At 46.0% G+C, this 26,097-nt stretch overlaps 1 protein-coding gene across 2 annotated transcripts; it reads right to left on the reverse strand.

Annotated features, from left to right (window-relative positions):
- Positions 1-32: 32 nt before the first annotated feature.
- Positions 33-25,476, reverse strand: LOC115133022 (netrin-4-like). Of its 2 annotated transcripts, XM_029665841.2 has the most exons (10): positions 24,941-25,465; positions 23,677-24,218; positions 13,950-14,222; positions 7,509-7,635; positions 7,138-7,323; positions 3,986-4,199; positions 2,167-2,261; positions 1,730-1,798; positions 1,122-1,295; positions 33-1,011 (listed from the first exon to the last, which is right to left on the reverse strand). In XM_029665841.2, exons 1-10 carry the CDS (start codon positions 24,996-24,998, stop codon positions 872-874), a joined length of 1,878 nt encoding a protein of 625 aa, XP_029521701.1. In that variant the 5' UTR covers positions 24,999-25,465; the 3' UTR covers positions 33-871. The 2 variants fall into 2 exon arrangements, with proteins under 2 accessions (XP_029521701.1, XP_029521702.1); XM_029665842.2 differs by lacking the exon at positions 33-1,011 and having other exon boundaries at positions 1,207-1,295; positions 2,216-2,261; positions 24,941-25,476.
- Positions 25,477-26,097: the final 621 nt, after the last annotated feature.

The following is a 26,097-nucleotide window of genomic DNA, read 5'->3' on the forward strand; positions in this document are numbered from 1 at the left end:
CACATCATCAAAGAAAGAGAGAGGACATCATCATATTTCTATAGATATATACAAGTAATACTGTACAGGAGCAGACACAGGAAGGAATAGAGATGAATTCAGGGCTCTGTAGGTCACAGCAGTATTACATATTGGGAGGTAATATGTGTATTGTCATATATATTCAGTGGTGTATGTTGTGATAGGACTGTTTTTATCTCTAGAGGTTATCCTGCCCAAATTCCAGAGTCAAAAACAGATCAGTTGGACTGAAGCTGGATGGATTTGTGCTCATCAGACATGCAGCCACACAGACACACACAGAGTTCACAACATACATACACATTCGCAAACACACCTGGACCACCTGTAGTGGCATGTATGGCTTATTCAACATCCTTCTGTGTGTACACATCTGTGTCTGTTACACAGCTTGACAGACAGTTTGTTGTAACAGAACACATTGGGGAAAGAGGCACAGGTCACCATCCACCACAAGCCTTCCTACAGGGGTCACAAGGGGTCAAATGTGTCCTTCGGTTGTCCAGTCTTGAGGTCAACCCATGATCCTATTGGCCCTTCTGCCCTGGGCTAAAGTGCTACAGAGAGGGAGTGGCTGGGTGTCTATGTATGCATGGAAGAGAGGGCCGAACTGTCACTCAAACAGAGGCTCATAGAGTCTGTATATGTTCTCTATGCCAGCCACACACTCTTATTGGCCCAGGGCAGATAGGAGCGGGCATTTATAGTCTGTTTAGTCCCCACCTCCATAAGAGAACTCCCCCTCCAGGGAAGGCAAAAACAAATTAATGGCAGTGTCTTCTTTCTCCTCTCTCTGTCTCTCTCTCCATCTATCAGTCAGTCTGTCCATCTCCCAGTGTCCTCTGTCTGTTTACCAGGTGCAGTCTTTCTTCATTAGTGTGAGGACCTTGCGTCCAAGGCTGGCTCTCCAGGGCTTGACGAAGCTCTTCATGTTGACAATAAGACGGTTCTGCTTCCTGTCTGCATGGCCCGCCACCAAGTACTCCCCACCTAAGTAGTCAAAGCATAAACAGAGACATCATTAGCTCAGCAGCCCTGCGTGTGTGTGTGTGTGTGTGTGCACACGTGTGCCTGTGAATAGGTGTGTGTGCGAGACTGGCCTGGGTTGAGGATGGGGCAGGTGCAGCCCCGTGCGGTCCAGGACTCTGGGTAGAGTGTTACTCGTCCTTTCTGGATCTTCACCTTAGTATTCTGACTCAACACCTTCTGAACCTTCACCTCCAACTCAGCATGGGAGCCCTTATCATGGGCTGACAAGACCTTAACCTTTAACACTGAGATAGAGAGGGAGGGAGGAGAGAGGTAAAGATGGAGTGATAGAGAGGGAGAGGGAGGGAGGAGAGAGACAAAGATGGAGGGAGAGCGAGGGAGGGAGGAGAAAGAGAGCGAGGGAAGGAAGGAGGAGATAAGGAGAGAGAGAGAACGATAGGAAAGGAGAGAGGGAGGGAGTAGTGGGGAGAGGAGGAGAGGGAGGGAGAGAGAAAGAGGGAGGGAGGGAAAGAGATATGAGACAGAGACAGAGATAGGTAGAGAGAGGGAAGCCTTTATTGTACAATAAAATACTGTTTACATAGAGTTATCAATAAACAAACAACAGTGGAAATCAATAAACAAACAACACAGTGGAAACCAAGGAAACAAAAAAAACAAAGATGGTGTTATTACCACCATCTCTCTCGCTGTTGTTCATGTGTGTCTCAGTACTCACCATAGGCAAACTTCATGGTGCAGAAGAGTTTGCTGTTGGCCAGGACCTGCTCCTTACACTCACATTTCTCTGCAGGGAACACAATCATATTGACATATTACACACCAATATCCCGTCCGGATATGTGACTGATACCTGCTCTGTGGGGTGTGTGTGTGTGTGTGTGGACTTAGATAAGTGGTGACTTAGGAATGTGAGGACAGTGTGCGTGTATGTGTGTGTGATCAAGGAGGAATTTGTCTTCCTCAGCTGTAGGCCCTGAGAGATCGAGGAGAAGGACATTTTGGAAACTGTCCACAGACACACAGATCGTTGTTCTCTGCCCTTGTAAGGATGTACCATAACTTTCACTACTTAACCATTAACGCTTGGGCACTGGGCTGTGGAGCAGACCACACACACACACACACACACACAGTGGTGACCCCATGTCTAACCTGAGTAGTGTAGGGCAGAAAAGAGCTCGTCTCCCCTAAAGATCCTCACCAGCTCACTGGAGTTTCCCTCCAGATTATACAGGTCCCGATCTGACCTGCACACACATACACATTATAGACTTGCTGTTAATATAAACGTAATATTATATATATCATATCCAACGGTGTGTATGTGTGTGTGTGTATATATATATATACAGTGCCTTGCGAAAGTATTCGGCCCCCTTGAACTTTGCGACCTTTTGCCACATTTCAGGCTTCAAACATAAAGATATAAAACTGTATTTTTTTTGTGAAGAATCAACAACAAGTGGGACACAATCATGAAGTGGAACGACATTTATTGGATATTTCAAACTTTTTTAACAAATCAAAAACTGAAAAATTGGGCGTGCAAAATTATTCAGCCCCCTTAAGTTAATACTTTGTAGCGCCACCTTTTGCTGCGATTACAGCTGTAAGTCGCTTGGGGTATGTCTCTATCAGTTTTGCACATCGAGAGACTGAAATCTTTTCCCATTCCTCCTTGCGAAACGGCTCGAGCTCAGTGAGGTTGGATGGAGAGCATTTGTGAACAGCAGTTTTCAGTTCTTTCCACAGATTCTCGATTGGATTCAGGTCTGGACTTTGACTTGGCCATTCTAACACCTGGATATGTTTATTTTTGAACCGTTCCATTGTAGATTTTGCTTTATGTTTTGGATCATTGTCTTGTTGGAAGACAAATCTCCGTCCCAGTCTCAGGTCTTTTGCAGACTCCATCAGGTTTTCTTCCAGAATGGTCCTGTATTTGGCTCCATCCATCTTCCCATCAATTTTAACCATCTTCCCTGTCCCTGCTGAAGAAAAGCAGGCCCAAACCATGATGCTGCCACCACCATGTTTGACAGTGGGGATGGTGTGTTCAGGGTGATGAGCTGTGTTGCTTTTACGCCAAACATAACGTTTTGCATTGTTGCCAAAAAGTTAAATTTTGGTTTCATCTGACCAGAGCACCTTCTTCCAGGTGGCTTGTGGCAAACTTTAAACAACACTTTTTATGGATATCTTTAAGAAATGGCTTTCTTCTTGCCACTCTTCCATAAAGGCCAGATTTGTGCAATATACGACTGATTGTTGTCCTATGGACAGAGTCTCCCACCTCAGCTGTAGATCTCTGCAGTTCATCCAGAGTGATCATGGGCCTCTTGGCTGCATCTCTGATCAGTCTTCTCCTTGTATGAGCTGAAAGTTTAGAGGGACGGCCAGGTCTTGGTAGATATGCAGTGGTCTGATACTCCTTCCATTTCAATATTATCGCTTGCACAGTGCTCCTTGGGATGTTTAAAGCTTGGGAAATCTTTTTGTATCCAAATCCGGCTTTAAACTTCTTCACAACAGTATCTCGGACCTGCCTGGTGTGTTCCTTGTTCTTCATGATGCTCTCTGCGCTTTTAACGGACCTCTGAGACTATCACAGTGCAGGTGCATTTATACGGAGACTTGATTACACACAGGTGGATTGTATTTATCATCATTAGTCATTTAGGTCAACATTGGATCATTCAGAGATCCTCACTGAACTTATGGAGAGAGTTTGCTGCACTGAAAGTAAAGGGGCTGAATAATTTTGCACGCCCAATTTTTCAGTTTTTGATTTGTTAAAAACGTTTGAAATATCCAATAAATGTCGTTCCACTTCATGATTGTGTCCCACTTGTTGTTGATTCTTCACAAAAAATACAGTTTTATATCTTTATGTTTGAAGCCTGAAATGTGGCAAAAGGACGCAAAGTTCAAGGGGGCCGAATACTTTCGCAAGGCACTGTATATGACTCACCCGGACATGCAGTATCCCGTGAAGGGATCACAGTCTCCCGCACAGTCGCACGGACGGCAGCCGTAGTCATGGAAACCCCAGTATCCCACCATGCACCTGTCGCAGTAGGAGCCCCCCACACCGGGCTTGCAGACACAGTCTCCGTTGGTAGGGTCACAGAGAGACCCCCCACCCAGGTGGAAGGGTATTGAACCAAGGGGGTGGCAGCCACATGCTGGGGGGAAGAGAGGGAGGAGAGAGAGGGGGAGAGACATGGCACATCAGTCACATATACATCAATAACTCCACCACAGCTAATCAAATACATCGGCACTCAACCCAATGTTATCTACTGACAAATAAACCACAGACATTCATTTGGATCTATTTGTACCTTACCACAGCTAATCAAATCCACCCACACTCAACCACAGCCAATCAAATCCACACAAAGTAAACCACTGCACACATTCAGATTGAGAACCCTAATGTTGGCAACATTTCCAGTTTATATATATTTTTTTCTACCTATGGCTTTATTAGGCACGTATTAGTCATGTAGAGTTCCCTTTGTGTAACTGTCACACAGATAGACACACTCCAGAGCGTGCCACCTCATTATAGCCCAGCCTGGAGGAGGAAGTGATAAGACTGGGAGAGGGAGAGAGACCACTTCCCAAAGGACTCTGGACTGACTGGAACAGTCCAGGAAAACCACGAAGCACAACGGTCTCTTTGTCATCGTCTTATCAGATTGCCATCACACACACGCACAAGGATACATGCACGCGCGTACGACAAGCGCATGCACCCAGGCACACGCGCAGGAATGCACAGGCATGCGCACACATCTTTCTCAAATACCTTCCACAGTTCTCTCTCCTGTCTCTGTCCCTTCTCTCAGCTGATAGTCTGTTCTTTAAACAGACCGCAGCAATATAAGATAGCACAGTCAGTGCTATGTTCTGCCCACTCAACAACCACCTCACACACACATACACACCATAACCGCCCTATGAAACACACAACTTGCAAAGGCTCAGAACACACACACATACACACCACATAAAATGTACACAAATTCACAAACACATTCTTGCTGTCCTACTAGTCTGAATTACAAGATAACTTTGCAGGGGTGAGAGTAACAGCCAAAGTATCAGTATCACCATAAATTTGTACTCATCTGAGCGAGAGATACAAGGGCGGGGGGACTAGAGAGACAAGAGGAGGGAGGAAGAGATGGGGGGGGGGGGTGTAGAGCTTTATTTCTGTTGTTTAATGATGCTTGAAGGCCCCCTCCCCCCCTCCCATCATACCCCACTGGCAGTAAATTACTATATAACCAGAGCCAGACCCCCTGTGTCTCTCCCCCGCTCCCCTGTCTGGGTGCAGGGAGATGATGTCACAAGGCTCTACTGTCTGAGACCCAGACAAGGCTGTACCTTTATCACTTATCGCCGTGGGCAACAAATATAAGATAAGATGCATCTGTAGTTTCATTCATTTTGCATCTTTCATTATCAACAGACCTTGTAAAGACCCATGCAGACCACGCACGCACACACACACACACACACGCACGCACACACACACACAATCACACAATCACACACTCATAAAGACAGGGGAATCATTACACTGACATCTAAATCCCCAAGGCATATGTAAGGCAGCTAGGAGAGACAGTCTCTCTCTTCAGGGTTCTCCCCATTTACGATAATACACTTGAACTTCAAATCAAACCTATTGAGGCCCTGTTGAGACTGTAGTGTTCAGTCACCTCAAGTGATAGCAAACCTAGAAGCAGCAAAGTCATCAGCACACACACACACGCAGGTGCACACACACTTTCCCTCTCTCTCTCATGTTGTATAATAGGATCATGTTGTATAATAGGACATTGTTAATACAGTAGTTGTATAATAATTGGAGTTTAGAGATGAGAATGTGTGGAGAGGTGTGTGTGTGTGTGTTGACGCAGTGAGCTCTCACAATGAGAACATTATGGGTCTGTAGTGATACGTGACAGAGAGCAGCTGCCCGAACAACCACAGAACACACCCACTTAGAAAACAAACTAAAATGAATCTCTCACACACACTCATTGTTACTGTGTGTGTGTGAGTTTGCGGCTCGATTGTGTGTTTTCTTTAAAGAGCTCCGCCATGCCTGGAATTGGAAATATGTTCCTAGAGACGGAGGGAAATTCCTCAGTTGTCAGATTTCAACCTCGCTCTGACACTGGGGTTCCCCTCTTAAATGTGTCCTGTCTACAAACATTCCCCAAATATGTGTTCCACTCTCACTTGTTGACAATGTGAAAATACCAACATGCTACAGACTTCCCTAAAGGAAAAACCTAAACACATGCACACAAGCATGCAGTGACGCACACACACACACCAGCCGGCGTCTCCCCAGCCTTCTGCATAACTGTGGGGCTGAGCTCACTGGGTCAAATCAGACAGATAATCAGAGAATGTAGCCACTGTCGTCTTTATGGATGGGTATCTAGTGTTTACTTAAGTCCCATCACAGAGCACAAACAACACACACACACACACACAAATGCGGAAGACACATTTCAGTTGAATGCATTCAGTTGTACAACTGACTAGGTATCCCCCTTTCCCATTCCTTTTCCTTACATGAGCCACCACCGTGTTAATTAGTGATGACGAACCACTCCAGTGACTCACAGAGAACACAAACAGCCATAACAACGGGGACAGGGGTTGGGGTAGGCAGGTCCCAGGTATGCCCCAGTCTGATGATTCATCGATGTGTAATCCTCAGAGAGAGTGTAGGCCGTGTGAAAGACAAAACACAAACACACTGACACACACACACAAAGAACCAGGTGCCCATCAGGAGCGACGTTATCCAGCACGTCTCGGCTTGCGATCTCAGCAATCAGCATTCCGGACAGAAATGAGTTGGCTCTGCCAGTAAGGGTGTGTGTATACGGTGTGTATGTGTCTCATGTTTTCTGGATTCCTACGGTGTGTGTTTATGTGTGTGAGTGTTTGTGTGATTGAGTCAGTGAGTGAGTGATAGAGCAAGCCAGTGAATGTGAGTCAGACATGGGTTCAAATACTACTTGAAATCATTGAAGTACATTGAGCTTTTGCTTTAGCCATCTGGAGTGCGTGTGCGAGAGTTTGTCTTACGTTTACAGGAGTCCTGGGCCGTGTGCGCCCTCTGGGGGTCTCTGTAGAAGCCAGTCTTACAGCTCTGACAGTTGCGTCCCTCTGTGCTGTGTAGACACTCACACACACCTCCGCTGCGCTGGCCGGACACCCGCCACACCGACCAATCAAAACTGCAGCTCTGGGCATGCCCGTTACACTTACACTCTATAGGGAGACAGGACGGGACATCAGAATCACAGATATCTGTCAATCTTCTCTAAACAGGCACTGATTGGTCATCATGATCAATGATGGCTGTAAGTGGGGCCGTGCGTTGTTCCTGACCAGATCTCATTCTCAGATAGAACTCCTGGCCCTAGTGTATAGTGAATAGCAGTAGTGTCACTCACTCCTGCACTCGTGTGGAGCCCCTGTGAGTCCGTCCGCAGGTTGCCAGGGTCGGTCGTTGTAGAGCGGAGCGCAGCGCTCACAGTGAACACCTGCAGTGTTGTGACTACACACACACTTCCCATGAACCTGAGAGAGAGGAAGAGGAGGAGAGGAAGGGAGAGAGAGGAAGAGGAAAGGGAGAGGGAGAGGAAGGGGGGACAAAGAGGTCAGTGTAAGGGAGAGCGCAGTTCCCACGTGAGAGCAGCAGCACCCCAAGTCTAACCCCTGGGGGTCGGGGGAGCTCCCCTGCCTGTTCTCTTTCAGGTCCTGTCCTGTAATTGCTGAATGGAGACTGATTGTTTGGCTTCATCGCTGGAAATGAACATTGGCCTTGTGACGAAAGAGGCCTGAAAAGGACAGTGTCTGAGTGTGTGTGTGTGTGTGTGTGTGTGTGTGTGTGTGTGTGTGTGTGTGTGTGTGTGTGTGTGTGCATGGAAATATGTAGCGCTGAGAGCACAATAACAGTCTCCTTGTCATTCCTGTGAGTTGGAATGTCATGCACGCGGGTTAATGATGTACTCTAGGTGGGAGGTTGACAAGGCATCTGAGGTAGCTATTTATCTGTTTGGGTTACAGTGCCTCTGTGTGGGGGAACAGAGGCACAGAGAGAGGCCTGACACACACACACACATTCAAACACACAGACGCATGCACACACACACACTGAACACAAACACTCACACACACACTCCAACCCCTGCGGTAGTTTCAGTTTCCCACGGTGTATGGCTATAGAGGCTGCTGCCCTCTACCACAAAATGCCCTCTCCCCTCTCCCCTATGCTGCACAGACGCTCACACAGAGGGTTAAACACAGGCATGGGAGAGACCTGTAGCTACCGGAACTGGGACATATCCCAGGCCCTTGCACTAACCCCAGATCTAACCCTAACCTTATCTCAAACTCAACCCCAGCCACTGTGCCAGCCCAAGACATAACCCCAACCATATTCCATCAACCAGGAGAATGGAGGAAGATAAGGACAGGGCAGGTAAGACAGTGTGAGAAATGGATGTGGTAGATCTGGATTGGACAAACATAGAGAAAATGAGTAAAGGAACTCTGTGTACATCACTACATCAATGAGAATGGAATCATCTGTAACCAGGACTGATTGTGGAAAAGGGGGAAGGAGGCAGGTAGAGAGAAGAAGAGGGGGGAGGAGAGGAGAAGAGAAAGAGGGGGGAAGGAGAGGAGAGACATTGGCCAAGCTCCAGACAGCTGGTATTCCAAACAATTTCACATGTTTACCTGCTTGATTTACACATACACCAATAGACACACACATAAATACATACCCAGGCAGTCAGGTTCCCAGGCACGCACACAAATAAAATGCACGCACACTCCTTCCTGCCCTGAGCTTGTGTGTGTGTTCTGTTTTGACAGGCCTGTATTTCAAACACTCTGACCCTCTGATAAAGAGGTTGTTGGACATGGACAGGGAGGGGTGGCAGAGGGTACAGACGGGTGCTCAGGAAGACCTTGGCAGCCCCACGCCCAGAGGATGGGCGTCACTTACGCCCATTTCCCCTCACACATCAAAAGCTTTATGGGCCAATGTGAAATTAAGTCATTCATCAGCAGCGTGTGTGTGTATTCATCCAAACAACATGATAAGTGTGTGTGTTAATCCGATCATCAGCGTGTGTGTGTACTCAGGCAAACACCTGTATAGCACAATACTCTCCATGAGGTGCAGTCTTTAAATTCCAACACCTCTCCAGAGACTCATTCTCAGACTCCAGTTACTGTGCAAGTCTCTACAGCCCTTAGAGACTCTTACTGCCTCTCCATTTGCTATGCTAATTGCTGCTAACTCTCCAGTAGCTGAGCATGGGCCCAGAGGGTTGGATGTGGGTCAAAAACTGGCTCTGTGGTCAACTCAGAGTGGCTCACACAGACCATGATCACCTTCCCATGTGGTCTGGACCTGTGAGCCCTGCAACACAACAACAAAAACACTGTTTCTCCCCAAAAACACTTCGGACTGCACAAAACTGTCTGGGCACTAATAGCCCTCAATATCAAGGCCACTGATTATTGGGTTTACTTACTTGCTCTCTCTCTCTCTCACACACACACACACACACACACACACACACACACACACACACACACACACACACACCACACAGCTTTGTTTTCATGAATTTTCAAGAAGCCCCTAGCCACGACACACTTGCGGGGGCGGCTGTGGGCGAGGTCGGCCCGGGCCTACCCCGCCTACCACACGGTTTCATTTGCTGAGGCTTTCCAGACAAGCGATGCGCAGAGCTGGGTTTGTGTTGCTCAATGGGTTTGCCTGGGCATGTTCAGTAAAGAATCGTTTTGGAAAGTTGCAGACTCAAATTCCATGAATAGAACTGACATGATTTCTTAAATCAGAGAGGCATGTTTGTTCTACATTTTACATTTATATCTGAACGTTGGCCAACGTTGTGTCCGTCCTCCTGCTGAACGCGGCCCTGGTACACGCTTGTCCCTACCAAATGTGAAGCTAGCCACATTAACAATTAGCCACAAAAGTGGAATTTGCGGTTCTGAACAAAAGTCCCTCATTAAAAGTGATGCAAACATACAAATAGTGGATAGAATCATGCCAGCTTTGGACTAGATAATGCTAAATATGGTTGGAATGTCGTTAGAATTTAAGATTTAATACAATAATGAATTAGTTTGACAAACAGAAAACAACTGTTGAAATCATGGGTGCACAAAATCCTGGCTCCTGAACTGCTATTTTGTGGGGGGGGTTTTTGAGCTGATCTTAACTTTTTTTGTACATAATGTTTCCGCCATCGGTTCCTATGACCGAAAAGAGCGTCTTGGACATCAGAACAGCAATCACTAACCTCAATTTGGATGAAGATTTCTACTTCAATGAGTCGGCGGCACAGGACATACTGCTCACACCAGACCCTAAATCCGGCAATATAAAGGCCAACGTGTGGGCACCCGGATGAAACTATGGCGGCAAGTAAATAAACCGCCTCTACCCTCTGTTCTATTGGTGAATGTACAATCACTGGAGAATAAACTGGACGAGCTCCATTTGAGACTATCCTACCAATGGGACCTGAAGAACTGTAATATCCTTTTTCTTGGAAACTTGGCCATATCATGGTCCAAACACACCAACACAGTCGAGAAGAGGGCATGACAACGCCTCTTTCCCCTCAGGAGTCTGAAAAGATTTGGAATGGGTCCTCAGATCCTCAAAAAGTTCAACAGTTGCACCATTGAGAGCATCTTGACTGGCTGCATCACCACTTGATATGGCAACTACTTGGTATTCGACTGCAAGGCGCTACAGAGGGTATTGCGCACAGCCTTGTAGTACATCACTGGGGCCGAGTTCCCTACCATCCAGGACCTCTATACCAGGCGGTGTCAGATGAAGGCCCTAAAAATTGTCAAAGACTCCAGCCACCCAAGTCATAGACTGTTGTCTCTGATACCGCACGGCAACCAATGCACCAAGTCTGGAACCAACAGGACCCTGAACAGCTTATACCCCCAAGCCATAAGACTGCAAAATTGTTAGTTAAATAGTTAACCAAATAGCTACCCGGACGATTTGCATTGACCCTTTTTGCGCTCACTTTTTTGACTCCTCACATACGCTGCTGATACTGTTTATTATCCATCACTTTATTCCTGGTTATATGTACATATCTACCTCAATTACCTCGTACCCCATTCACATCAACTCGGTACTGGTACCCCATGTATTTATCGTTACTAATTGTGTATCTATTATTACTTTTATTATTGTTTCATTTCTCAATTTTCTTTCTCTCTGCATTATTTCTGAAGGGCCTGCATGTAAAGCATTTCACTGTTAGGCCACACCTGTTGTTTGCAACAACAACTAAAATGTTTGAAATCCCACTGTGGATGTATTAAGACTGCATAGTTGCTTTGGGGGCATATTTATATGCACTGTACAGACTTACCCATGGATTGTGCACCCATGAAACGAAACGGGGTATCATTCTACACAGTGACACCCACAGAACATAACTATGTAGAGTTTACATAAATGTTAGTGTAGCGAATGTGAAATGGCTAGCTAGTTAGCGGTGGTGCGCGCTAGTTGCGTTTCAATCGGTGACGTCACTTGCTCTGAGACGTTGAAGTAGTGGTTCCCCTTGCTCTGCAAGGGCCGCGGCTTTTGTGGAGCGATGGGTAACGATGCTTCGAGGGTGACTTTTGACGTGTGCAGAGCGTCCCTGGTTCGCGCCCAGTTCGGGGCGAGGGACGGACGTAAAGTCTATACTGTTAGCGTATTAGCTCTAAAAATGTCAAATTTGGACTCATCAGACCAAAGGACAGATTACCACAGGTCTAATGTCCATTGTTCATGTAGCTTGGCCCAAGCAAGTCTCTTCTTATTACTGGTGACCCATAGTTGTGGTTTCTTTGCAGCAATTCAAACATGAAGCCCTGATTCACACAGTCTCATCTGATCAGTTGATGTTGAGATGTGTCTGTTACTTGAACTCTGTTAAGCATTTATTTGGGCTGCAATCTGACGTGCAGTTAACTCTAATGAAGTTATCCTCTGCAGCAGAGGTAATTCTGGGTCTTTCTTTCCTGTGGCGGTCCTCATGAGAGACAGTTTCATCATTGTGCTTGTTGGTTTTTGCGACTGCACTTGAAGAAACTTTCAAAGTTCTTGACATTTTGTGGATTGACTAACCTTCATGTCTTAAAGTAATGATGGACTGTGGTTTCGCTGTTTTGAGCTGTGCTTGCCATAATATGGACTTCGTCTTTTACCAAATAGGGCTATCCTCTATATACCACCCGTACATTGTCACAACACAGCTGATTGCCTACTGATTGACTACCTCATAAAGCTGGTTGAGAGAATGCCAAGAGTGTGCAAAGCTGTCATCAAGGCAAAGGGTGGCTACTTTGAAATATATTTTGATTTGTTTTACAGTTTTTTGGTTATTACATGATTCCATATGTGTTATTTCATAGTTTTGAGGTCTTCACTACTATTCTACAATGTAGAAAATAGTAAAAATAAAGAAAAACCCTTGAATGAGTAGGAGTTTCCAAAATCTTGACTGGTACTGTATGTGCTGACATATCAAAAAGCAGAGTGTGGTGGAATGCAAACCAATGTGGTGGAATTCAACCAATGAAAACGTGTGGTGGGCGGGGCTGGTACAGGCCCGACTCTGCCCACAACTAACCCCGCCTTGTTCCATGGCGAGGGGTACTCAGAATTGTCTGGACTTTTTGGGGAGGAAAAACCCTAACCCTAACTCCTAACCTAAAACCCTAACCCTGATCTTAGCCACAAACACAAAACTTAACCCTTAAGCCTAAAATAGCATTTTAACAAATTCACAACATGAACAAAGTCTTGTCAGGTCATTCTGGTCCTTATTAGGTAGGAAAACATGTAAACAAACTCACACCCACCCGTCTTGTGTGAGTGAGAGAGAGAGAGAGAGAGAGAGAGAGAGCTTATATAACCTCATACCATCCCCCGTCTCAACGCTTGTTTACTCAACTCTCCCGCATATCACACTACAACGTTAGGTCGTGTTGTGATATTACCTGATGTTTAGAATATCAACATTAAAAAGCTTAAAACACATTCTGAGGATGCTTTTGTAGCCTAGATAAAGTCAAGTCCAAACTAGGTTAACTAGGTGTAGCCCACTGGGTTACTAGATAAGCCAGTGATATTATGGGGGAGGATGACAGACAGACACCTCTGATTACAGTGGGCTCACACAGAGGAGACAGACTGACCGGCTGCAAACATACAAGCTCCTAGATACTGTAATACTGCCACAGACACTGCTATTGTGGGCTTAACACTCATACACAAAGTTATAGTTACCCACAGTCAGACAGTCTCTGTGTGTCTATGTCTTTGTGTCTGCAGTCTAAAGGTTATTTTGTCACACTCACTTTCCCTGCTCTCTGGGCCTGCTGATTGCAATAGAATAGGCGCTCTGCTTCAAAAGGCGTCAGGCGGAACTGCTTGTGGAGATGGCCGAGATAGGCGTTCCACAGGAACGCTCGCTGCATCTCTAATGTCCATCTACACACTGTGAATCAGCCATGTCCATTCACACCTTTATCAGCGCACGCACACACACACACACACTTTTTTAGACTTCAACACCATCATTAGCCCAGTGCTGAATCAATATCAACATCTCTTTTGTAATCTGGATCACAGGAAAGGGAGCTCTTTATCTACCCTGACAGAGCAAGCCCAGCACAGGAAGTGGGACAGAGAAAGGTGATAGCCCTCATCACTATGCTAATGACTGACACACAAAACACATGCATGAACACGGGTATGCACGCACTTACACACACAGACAGTCAGATACGCAGACACAAACACAGACACACACACTCACCACGTGGTTGGTTCTGTCCCTGACAGGGCGGTAACCGGGCGCGGGGACACACTGCTCGGCGTGCCCATTGCAGAAGCAGCTGCCCTTCACGATGAGGTCATAAATGGCGAAGTGCTGGGTGGGCAGGGCTCCAACGGTGGGATCTTTGGCCTGGCAGGGACAGGATTGGCGCTCCTGCAGACGTACGCGCACGTTGGTCACCCTCAGCTGCTCCTGGCCTGCCACCCCATATGGGTCAAGAGCTTCCCATTGGGGGAGGGCACGATAGATCACCTGTCAATCAACCAATCCCAACAGTCAGTCAAAATGATACGAGTTAGTGGCACCATGTTATTACGCAAGAGTTGGTGACAACACATCTTCTTTTCTGCACCGCTCTCTCTGTCTCTCTTTCTTTCTCTCTCTCTCTCGCTGAGTCTTGCATCCCTAAATTGATGATCCCTCCATTTTACCCCCCAGCCCAAGCACAATTGCCATCACATCGGTGGCTGCTCCTATGGCAACCTGTTACACTGCTGCTGTTGTTGAGGGTGAACTGTGTTCCTGAAAGGGCTGTGTTTCTGACACATATCACTGGAGCATAAGTGTGTTTCTGCCACAGATATCACTGGGGCAGAAGTGTGTTTCTGACACAGATATCACTAGGGCAGAAGTGTGTTTCTGACACAGATATCACTGGGGCAGAAGTGTGTTTCTGACACAGATATCACTGGGGCAGAAGTGTGTTTCTGACACAGATATCACTGGGGCAGAAGTGTGTTTCTGACACAGATATCACAAATCAAATCAAATCAAATTTTATTTGTCACATACACATGGTTAGCAGATGTTAATGCGAGTGTAGCGAAATGCTTGTGCTTCTAGTTCCGACAATGCAGTGATAACCAACAAGTAATCTAACTAACAATTCTAAAACTACTGTCTTATACACAGTGTAAGGGGATAAAGAATATGTACATAAGGATATATGAGTGAGTGATGGTACAGAGCAGCAAACAGTAGATGATATCGAGTACAGTATATACATATGAGATGAGTATGTAGACAAAGTAAACAAAGTGGCATAGTTAAAGTGGCTAGTGATACATGTATTACATAAGGATGCAGTCGATGATGTAGAGTACAGTATATACGTATGCATATGAGATGAATAATGTAGGGTAAGTAACATTATATAAGGTAGCATTGTTTAAAGTGGCTAGTGATATATTTACATCATTTCCCATCAATTCCCATTATTAAAGTGGCTGGAGTTGGGTCAGTGTCAATGACAGTGTGTAGGCAGCAGCCACTCAATGGTGGCTGTTTAACAGTCTGATAGCCTTGAGATAGAAGCTGTTTTTCAGTCTCTCAGTCCCAGCTTTGATGCACCTGTACTGACCTCGCCTTCTGGATGATAGCGGGGTGAACAGGCAGTGGTTCGGGTGGTTGATGTCCTTGATGATCTTTATGGCCTTCCTGTAACATCGGGTGGTGTAGGTGTCCTGGAGGGCAGGTAGTTTGCCCCGGTGATGCGTTGTGCAGACCTCACTACCCTCTGGAGAGCCTTACGGTTGAGGGCGGAGCAGTTGCCGTACCAGGCGGTGATACAGCCCGCCAGGATGCTCTCGATTGTGCATCTGTAGAAGTTTGAGAGTGCTTTTGGTGACAAGCCGAATTTCTTCAGCCTCCTGAGGTTGAAGAGGCGCTGCTGCGCCTTCTTCACGACGCTGTCAGTGTGAGTGGACCAATTCAGTTTGTCTGTGATGTGTATGCCGAGGAACTTAAAACTTGCTACCCTCTCCACTACTGTTCCATCGATGTGGATAGGGGGTGTTCTCCTGTTTCAAGTCCACAATCATCTCCTTAGTTTTGTTGACGTTGAGTGTGAGGTTATTTTCCTGACACCACACTCCGAGGGCCCTCACCTCCTCCCTGTAGGCCGTCTCGTCGTTGTTGGTAATCAAGCCTACCACTGTTGTGTCGTCCGCAAACTTGATGATTGAGTTGGAGGCGTGCGTGGCCACGCAGTCGTGGGTGAACAGGGAGTACAGGAGAGGGCTCAGAACGCACCCTTGTGGGGCCCCGTGTTGAGGATCAGCGGGGAGGAGATGTTGTTGCCTACCCTCACCACCTGGGGGCGGCCCGTCAGGAAGTCCAGTACCCAGTTGCACAGGGCGGGGTCGAGACCCAGGGTCTCGAGCTTGATGACGAGCTTGGAGGGTACTATGGTGTTGAATGCCGAGCTGTAGTCGATGAACAGCATTCTCACATAGGTATTCGTCTTGTCCAGGTGGGTTAGGGCAGTGTGCAGTGTGGTTAAGATTGCATCGTCTGTGGACCTATTTGGGCGGTAAGCAAATTGGAGTGGGTCTAGGGTGTCAGGTAGGGTGGAGGTGATATGGTCCTTGACTAGTCTCTCAAAGCACTTCATGATGACGGAAGTGAGTGCTACGGGGCGGTAGTCGTTTAGCTCAGTTACCTTAGCTTTCTTGGGAACAGGAACAATGGTGGCCCTCTTGAAGCATGTGGGAACAGCAGACTGGTATAGGGATTGATTGAATATGTCCGTAAACACACCGGCCAGCTGGTCTGCGCATGCTCTGAGGCGCGGCTGGGGATGCCGTCTGGGCCTGCAGCCTTGCGAGGGTTAACACGTTTAAATGTCTTACTCACCTCGGCTGCAGTGAAGGAGAGACCGCATGTTTTCGTTGCAGGCCGTGTCAGTGGCACTGTATTGTCCTCAAAGCGGGCAAAAAGTTATTTAGTCTGCCTGGGAGCAAGACATCCTGGTCCGTGACTGGGCTGGGTTTCTTCTTGTAGTCCGTGATTGACTGTAGACCCTGCCACATGCCTCTTGTGTCTGAGCCATTGAATTGAGATTCCACTTTGTCTCTGTACTGACGCTTAGCTTGTTTAATAGCCTTGCGGAGGGAATAGCTGCATTGTTTATATTCGGACATGTTACCAGACACCTTGCCCTGATTAAAAGCAGTGGTTCGCGCTTTCAGTTTCACGCGAATGCTGCCATCAATCCACGGTTTCTGGTTTGGGAATGTTTTTATCGTTGCTATGGGAACGACATCTTCGACGCACGTTCTAATGAACTCGCACACCGAATCAGCGTATTCGTCAATATTTTCATCTGACGCAATACGAAACATGTCCCAGTCCACGTGATGGAAGCAGTCTTGGAGTGTGGAGTCAGCTTGGTCTGACCAGCGTTGGACAGACCTCAGCGTGGGAGCCTCTTGTTTAAGTTTCTGCCTGTAGGCAGGGATCAACAAAATGGAGTCGTGGTCAGCTTTTCCGAAAGGGGGGCGGGGCAGGGCCTTATATGCATCGCGGAAGTTAGAGTAACAATGATCCAAGGTTTTACCACCCCTGGTTGCGCAATCGATATGCTGATAAAATTTAGGGAGTCTTGTTTTCAGATTAGCTTTGTTAAAATCCCCAGCTACAATGAATGCAGCCTCCGGATAAATCACTGGGGCAGAAGTGTGTTTCTGACACAGATATCACTGGGGCAGAAGCATGTTTCTGACACAGATATCACTGGAGCATAAGTGTGTTTCTGCCACAGATATCACTGGGGCAGAAGTGTGTTTCTGACACAGATATCCCTGGGGCAGAAGTGTGTTTCTGACACAGATATCACTGGGGCAGAAGCATGTTTCTGACACAGATATCACTGGGGCAGAAGCATGTTTCTGACACAGATATCACTGTGGCAGAAGCGTGTTTCTGACACAGATATCACTGGGGCAGAAGTGTGTTTCTGACACAGATATCACTGGGGCAGAAGTGTCTTTCTGACACAGATATCACTGGGGCAGAAGTATGTTTCTGACACAGATATCACTGGGGCAGAAGTGTGTTTGTTTAAGGGGAGTTCGTTGTCATTGAGGGAAGTGTGTGATGCTGGGAGGGGGTGTTATTGGAGGAGAGTATGTATCCCTGATATAGATATCATTGGGTGAGGGGTGTGTGTTTGTGAGTCGAGCCCATGCTGTGTCTCCATTGGCTGTATGGCTGGCCTGGGGTGTGATGGGAGGAGCACTATTAAGTTCCCTGTTGTTGGAATAGGTCACAGAGTCATGGCATTGTGTTCCGCAATTAAGGGAACACAACAAATAGGGCAAGGGGCGCCAGTCCGCGGGAGAGGAGGACGAGACAAAAGAGCGGGCGAGAGATGCAGCCCCACATAACTCAGCCCTGGACAAAGGCTCTACGATAGCCCAGCGACACCGCAGCAACACTGTCACACACACATACAAACACATCCCCAATGGACAAACCCAAACTCCACACACAACATCCAATGAACATTCCCAACTACACACACACTTACCCAATCAACATTTCCATACCCTGCAAAAATTCCACAAGAGGCCTTCTGGATTCTCCAGAAGGGCATAGACTTCATGCAACCCACACAATGAAAGCAAACTCAAACACACACATACAAACAAACAAATTAAGTCTCTCATTAAAGTTTTTATGAAATGTCAAGTCATTGTCTGGGTATGGTCTCCCAAACCATAGAAACAGAGAGAGCAGTTCCACAGAAACCTTAGTCAGGGGAGCGTGTGGCATTTCTACGCTCATATAATCTTTTCTTCCTGTTACAGTCTGAAAAACAGTGTAAGACTGGCTTTAACAGCCCTAATTCCATCAAAGCACTGTGGACTGTATTCTGGTAAACAGGAACAATGGGCATTGATGGAGGGAGAGAGCGAGAGAGAGCGAGAGAAGGGGGATGGGCCGTCTCGCCTGCAGGACCAACTTCCATCAGGGCAATGGCACTTCCTCCTTGACAGACAGAGAGAGAGAGAGAGAGGTGTGTGTGGGGCTCTGTTTAGACGGCTCCCTCTCTAAGGAGGTTACAGTCTCTATAACACCTAAACACACACACTCTTCCAGCCCAGCTGACCTCATAAATAACACAAGGAGCCCTGAGCTCTCCAACAGAGAGACTAACGAAACCTCTTCAGTTAGTACCTGAACAAGCGTCCCAGGTTTTCCCCCATTCAAACAAACATGTTCAGCTCTCAGCACAAGAGATGACATGCTTTTTAATGTTCATCAGATAAAAGAGGGGGGAAGCTGAGAATACCTGCTCCCTCACGGTATCGCTCCAAGCTAAGACACTCCTCCTCCCTCCTTCTCGCTATCCATCACAGTTAAACACTTATCTGATTGCAGGAGCCCAAACACTTAACACTGACTAAACACACACACACACACACACACACACACACACATTGAGCTAGTAGGTGAAAGCCTGACATGGTAGGCATATTTGCATGTGCACCTTGCCCTCTGTATGAACATAAACACACAGAGCACAGCTCTCAGCTCTCAGGGTAAAGCACACACACAGTTCTGTACATGCCTTGCTGTCATCACCAGACAGGCCACAGACATATGAGCTGTCAGAATGATGGTTTTAGTTAATGATGAACATCACAAGATAAATACAATAGCTATAGCGATAGAGAGAGTGGAGAATGGTTTAGTATATAACAGACTCTGTGATGAGGAGCTGAAAGGGCTCTGGAGTCTGGACCCCTCCCCTGACCTCAGGGTCATCAGACAGAGGTTAGAGGGTAAAGGTCATGCTACTATCACAGTGTCTCACTGCTTCCCTCACACACACACAAAAACACACAAGCATTCACACACAAACATGCATTGCACGCACATCACAACATGACTCAAGTATCTTATAGTAGCACATACACACTTCCACATGCTCACACTTGCATGGACACACACACACACACCACTCACAGGGAAAGACTGCTTTTGGATGTACAATACAGCGTATCATAAAAGATGACAGGATTACATGTAGGCAATCCTACCAGGGAAAAGCCTGTGGAGCAGTACCATTACAGAGTCAACATGCACTACATCAGAGATCATCAACTAGAGTCATTACAGAGTCAACATGCACTACATCAGAGATCATCAACTAGATTCATTACAGAGTCAACATGCACTACATCAGAGATCATCAACTAGAGTCATTACAGAGTCAACATGCACTACATCAGAGATCATCAACTAGAGTCATTACAGAGTCAACATGCACTACATCAGAGATCATCAACTAGAGTCATTACAGAGTCAACATGCACTACATCAGGAATCATCAACTAGAGTCAACATGCACTACACCAGGGATCATCAACTAGATTCATTACAGAGTCAACATGCACTACATCAGAGATCATCAACTAGATTCATTACAGAGTCAACATGCACTACATCAGAGATCATCAACTAGAGTCATTACAGAGTCAACATGCACTACATCAGAGATCATCAACTAGAGTCATTACAGAGTCAACATGCACTACATCAGAGATCATCAACTAGAGTCATTACAGAGTCAACATGCACTACATCAGAGATCATCAACTAGAGTCATTACAGAGTCAACATGCACTACATCAGAGATCATCAACTAGAGTCATTACAGAGTCAACATGCAGTACATCGGGGATCATCAACTAGATTCATTACAGAGTCAACATGCACTACATCGGGGATCATCAACTAGAGTCATTACAGAGTCAACATGCACTACATCAGAGATCATCAACTAGAGTCATTACAGAGTCAACATGCACTACATCAGGGATCATCAACTAGAGTCATTACAGAGTCAACATGCACTACATCAGGGATCATCAACTAGAGTCATTACAGAGTCAACATGCACTACATCAGGGACCATCAACTAGAGTCATTACAGAGTCAACATGCACTACATCAGGGACCATCAACTAGAGTCATTACAGAGTCAACATGCACTACATCAGGGACCATCAACTAGAGTCATTACAGAGTCAATATGCACTACATCAGAGATCATCAACTAGATTCATTACAGAGTCAACATGCACTACATCAGAGATAATCAACTAGAGTCATCATCAACTACATCAGAGATCATCAACAGAGTCATTACAGAGCCAACATGCACTACATCGGGGATCATCAACTAGATTCATTACAGAGTCAACATGCACTACATCGGGGATCATCAACTAGAGTCATTACAGAGTCAACATGCACTACATCAGAGATCATCAACTAGAGTCATTACAGAGTCAATATGCACTACATCAGAGATCATCAACTAGATTCATTACAGAGTCAACATGCACTACATCAGAGATCATCAACTAGAGTCATTACAGAGTCAACATGCACTACATCGGGGATCATCAACTAGATTCATTACAGAGTCAACATGCACTACATCGGGGATCATCAACTAGAGTCATTACAGAGTCAACATGCACTACATCAGGGACCATCAACTAGAGTCATTACAGAGTCAACATGCACTACATCAGGGACCATCAACTAGAGTCATTACAGAGTCAACATGCACTACATCAGGGACCATCAACTAGAGTCATTACAGAGTCAATATGCACTACATCAGGGACCATCAAATAGAGTCATTACAGAGTCAACATGCACTACATCAGAGATCATCAACTAGATTCATTACAGAGTCAACATGCACTACATCGGGGATCATCAACTAGAGTCATTACAGAGTCAACATGCACTACATCGGGGATCATCAACTAGATTCATTACAGAGTCAACATGCACTACATCAGAGATCATCAACTAGAGTCATTACAGAGTCAACATGCACTACATCAGGGACCATCAACTAGAGTCATTACAGAGTCAACATGCACTACATCAGGGATCATCAACTAGAGTCATTACAGAGTCAACATGCACTACATCAGGGACCATCAACTAGAGTCATTACAGAGTCAACATGCACTACATCAGGGACCATCAACTAGAGTCATTACAGAGTCAACATGCACTACATCAGGGACCATCAACTAGAGTCATTACAGAGTCAATATGCACTACATCAGGGACCATCAAATAGAGTCATTACAGAGTCAACATGCACTACATCAGAGATCATCAACTAGATTCATTACAGAGTCAACATGCACTACATCAGAGATCATCAACTAGAGTCATTACAGAGTCAACATGCACTACATCAGGGACCATCAACTAGAGTCATTACAGAGTCAACATGCACTACATCAGGAATCATCAACTAGATTCATTACAGAGTCAACATGCACTACATCAGAGATCATCAACTAGAGTCATTACAGAGTCAACATGCACTACATCAGGGACCATCAACTAGAGTCATTACAGAGTCAACATGCACTACATCAGGAATCATCAACTAGATTCATTACAGAGTCAATATGCACTACATCAGGGATCATCAACTAGATTCATTACAGAGTCAATATGCACTACATCAGAGATCATCAACTAGATTCATTACAGAGTCAATATGCACTACATCAGAGATCATCAACTAGATTCATTACAGAGTCAATATGCACTACATCAGAGATCATCAACTAGATTCATTACAGAGTCAATATGCACTACATCAGAGATCATCAACTAGAGTCATTACAGAGTCAATATGCACTACATCAGAGACCATCAACTAGATTCATTACAGAGTCAATATGCACTACATCAGGGATCATCAACTAGATTCATTACAGAGTCAATATGCACTACATCAGGGATCATCAACTAGATTCAGCCGCGGCCCATTTTTGTCTTAAGCGGGTGGTCGGGGGGACGGAATATAATTGGAAATAATTTTATAGACTGCAAAATGACCGCAAGAAGATCACAAATATATAATATTTGACTAAAACATAATAATTTCAAACCTTGCTTACGATTGTTTACAATCATGTGCCTCTCTATTATGCATGGGAATTACTTGGAATAGATTTTCAAAATGGAGCTGATTTCCTGGTGTTTTTACAGTGTTTTATGTCCAACAAAAAACCAACAACACATACATAGATACATACACACATATACATATAGATTATATTGTTTTTTATTATTCTCAGAAAACTTGGGGGGCCTAACAAAACCACCAAATCTGGCCCTGTGAGCCACCAGTTGGGGAACCCTGCACTACATGATCTCCCTGCACTGGGTGAACTGTTAGCTCTGCCTTGGTAGGAGCTGAAACCCCTCACACACTGTTTCAGTTAGACATCAAGGAGCTGCCAGGAACCCTTTCTTGCCACATAATCCCTACACCCACCTGATAACCACCCTTCTGTAGTAATAACACACCCCTCCGTAGTGTTGCTGCTGGCTTGGGTACTACGGACTACCCAGGCCATAGAGAGCTGTAGAGAGGTTAGGGTGTGCAGACTGGAGTTCCAGAACAGCACTAACACACCTGACTCAACTCATCACGGTTTTGATTAGTACCTGTATTTAGATAAGAGACCCATAATTCAGACACACAGGGGAATATGCAGGTTAGCTGTATGAATGGGGGGAAGTGGAGTGGACACTCCTGTGTGTAGTACAGTAGCCAACATCTATCATCCCTCCTTCCTTCCAGCTGTTCATCCGTCCATAAGTAAGGTGCCATGACAGGGCACATCCTGGACGGCTAGAGGTGTGAGTCTGAGCTGCTGTCTGGACTAACACCTGGTTCTGTCTCAGACAGTCCTGTCTGTCTGTCTGTCTGTCTGTCTGTCTGTCTGTCTGTCTGTCTGTCTGTCTGTCTGTCTGTCTGTCTGTCTGTCTGTCTGTCTGTCTGTCTGTCTGTCTGTCTCTGTCCGTACACACACACACACACACACACACACACACACACACACACACACACACAAGCCCTCCTCACCTCTCCCCTGGTACAGGGGTAAGCTCCAGAGTATTTGGAGGTGCAGGGGGCCCCGTCCAGCACTGCCTTTCCCTCCTCCAGTCCAAAGGTGGCGCTACAGTTCCTGGCGTAGTACTGCAATGTCTTCCAGGTCTGCCCAAAGTCCTGCGAGCGCTCCAGGGTCATGGCAGTAGGGCGGGGCGAGCGGAACACCATGATCAGGTGGGTGAAGATGAATTCTGCCTCCAGATCCAGCTGCAGAGTCTCAGACTCCACTTCCCCGGACGACTGCCACCAGGTGTTGGGGTGGCGGAAGGAGGAGTCGGCCATGGCTGCAGCCAGGTGGGCCTGCAGGGGGAGGGCCGCGTTGCACTCCCCACACCTGGCCGGGGGGCAGGGCACTGTGGAGGAGGAGGGGTCAGAGTAGGAGCAGTAGGGCTCTGTGCCCTTGTAGCCACACACGGTCTGGGTCAGGACCCTGCGGCCTAGCACCAGATTGCCCATTCGGGGGTTACACGCCTGGCTCTCACAGCGAGGGGCTACCCCCCCTACACGACCCACATCTATAGGAAGAGAGAGAGGACAGGTTATAGGAGAAGGAGGAGGGTGAGGATGTGTGTGTGTGGTTGTGTGTGCGTCTGTGTATATGTCATATAAACTTGAATCTAAAGTCTTAACTTGAATGCTTCAATGTGGACACAGATCAAGTTTTGGGAAGCTATGGGAGGAGGATGTGCACTCCAGACGCGTTCCAGATGCATTGCCCTTGGGTCTTAAGAACACCTTCTGGGCAACACTGCCATCTTTAAGAGTCCTCTCCACTGCCAACATGCACACAAGGGCTGTTCTGTTCTCAGCGGGGGTTTCATGGTTTTATAACACAACAATTCTGTTTATAATATGGGCAGGTATTCAAAATCAATTTTTGGCAGTCGACAATGGATGTTAGCTCACAGTAGCCTTCATTGTTATGGTCTTTTGAGGTTATTACATAGTTATAAAAACACATCAGTATCTTTGTGTTTCGTTTGAAAACATTCTACATTATAGAGAAAATCTCAATGATATCATGAGACACGAGTTTCACCTCGACACAAATAGAATGTTGACCCGAGGTGGTCAACAGAGCGGAGCGTAAGGAAATACTTTTGTCACTGTTGCTGCACTTGTCAGGCGTATTGTTCCGAGACAGCGGGAACGCTACATTGTTGCACACAATGAATACACTGCCTATGAATCCAATTCGAATGGGATCAGGTTTTTTTTTTTAAGAAAACATACAAACCTGCAAGAATACCAGATAGTCCAGTGCAGGTAAAAACAGCAAACCAAGTCCACATCATAGTTCCGACCCACGAGCAAGTGTTCCCAAGAAGAGGTTAGGCGATGAGATACCTAGAGAGCAGCCTTGTGAATAGGCAACGCGACACCTCGTTGGTGTTATTCAAGTGGCAAATAGATGCTAGATTTCATCCGCGAATGTAAAGCCAAGGTTCAAAGCCAGTGTAGGTTATACTATCCATTTCAATAACAATCAGATATGATCAAAGAAAAACAAAGTGCCCAGTTTGACAAGACAGACGGTTCAGACACCCAGGGAAAAGTATTCCATTATGCCGCATTTACTTCTGCAAAGGCCGAGGACTGATTTTCGTTCTCTCGTATTCGTCGGGACCTTCTACCTTACAGTTAATTTGCTTGCTGGTGGCCTGAAGATATACTGTGAATCTACTATGGAATACTGAGAGAGTGACAGCGGGCTTGCGGCTCCGCCCCGTCTCTTTGCATTTTTCTCTTTAAAGGAACATTCCTGGTAGTCAGGAGCCAGTCGGTGTCAGGTCAGAGCTGGCACGCTGTGGTCATCCAAACCTCTCCAATCCACAGACACTCATCCGGAAAAAAATGCGGTTAAGTTTGACACTTCGTGTAAACAAAACAAAGGAACGCAGAATAACAAAGCCAAGGGTCCAGAATGATTGAGGCTCGTGAGCTGAACAGGATTCACATTGGGGAAAATAGTTGGCCCTTTTTAGAAAGGAGACGAACCACTTTTCAATCCAACCTTTTTATGCGAATAAAGTTGGCCTAGATGTCCGATAACAAAAAGTACAACATGCCTGATGGAAAATATAATGTTGGATATTTTCGTGTAGGTTCATGTATTATGCGAGAAATTAAGGTTTAAACGCTTTTATGACCAAATATTGATATAACCATCATATCGAAGTAAATTTGGAGTCACGGATGACATGTTTATGTCTAGGACTCGGGAAAGCATACAGTTTATTTGGCTACAGATTAAATACATGATGATGAACTTCATAGGGTGGTGAAAGTGCAAGGTGATGAGGTTAATCCTACTTTCCAATTAATATCGAGGATCTTATGCTGGTGACTTGATGAATCCATGCTTGGCTGCCGTTTGACAAATTAAAACAATCT

The sequence above is a fragment of the Oncorhynchus nerka genome, linkage group LG8 (genome assembly GCF_034236695.1).
Source record: "Oncorhynchus nerka isolate Pitt River linkage group LG8, Oner_Uvic_2.0, whole genome shotgun sequence".
NCBI lineage: Eukaryota > Metazoa > Chordata > Actinopteri > Salmoniformes > Salmonidae > Oncorhynchus > Oncorhynchus nerka.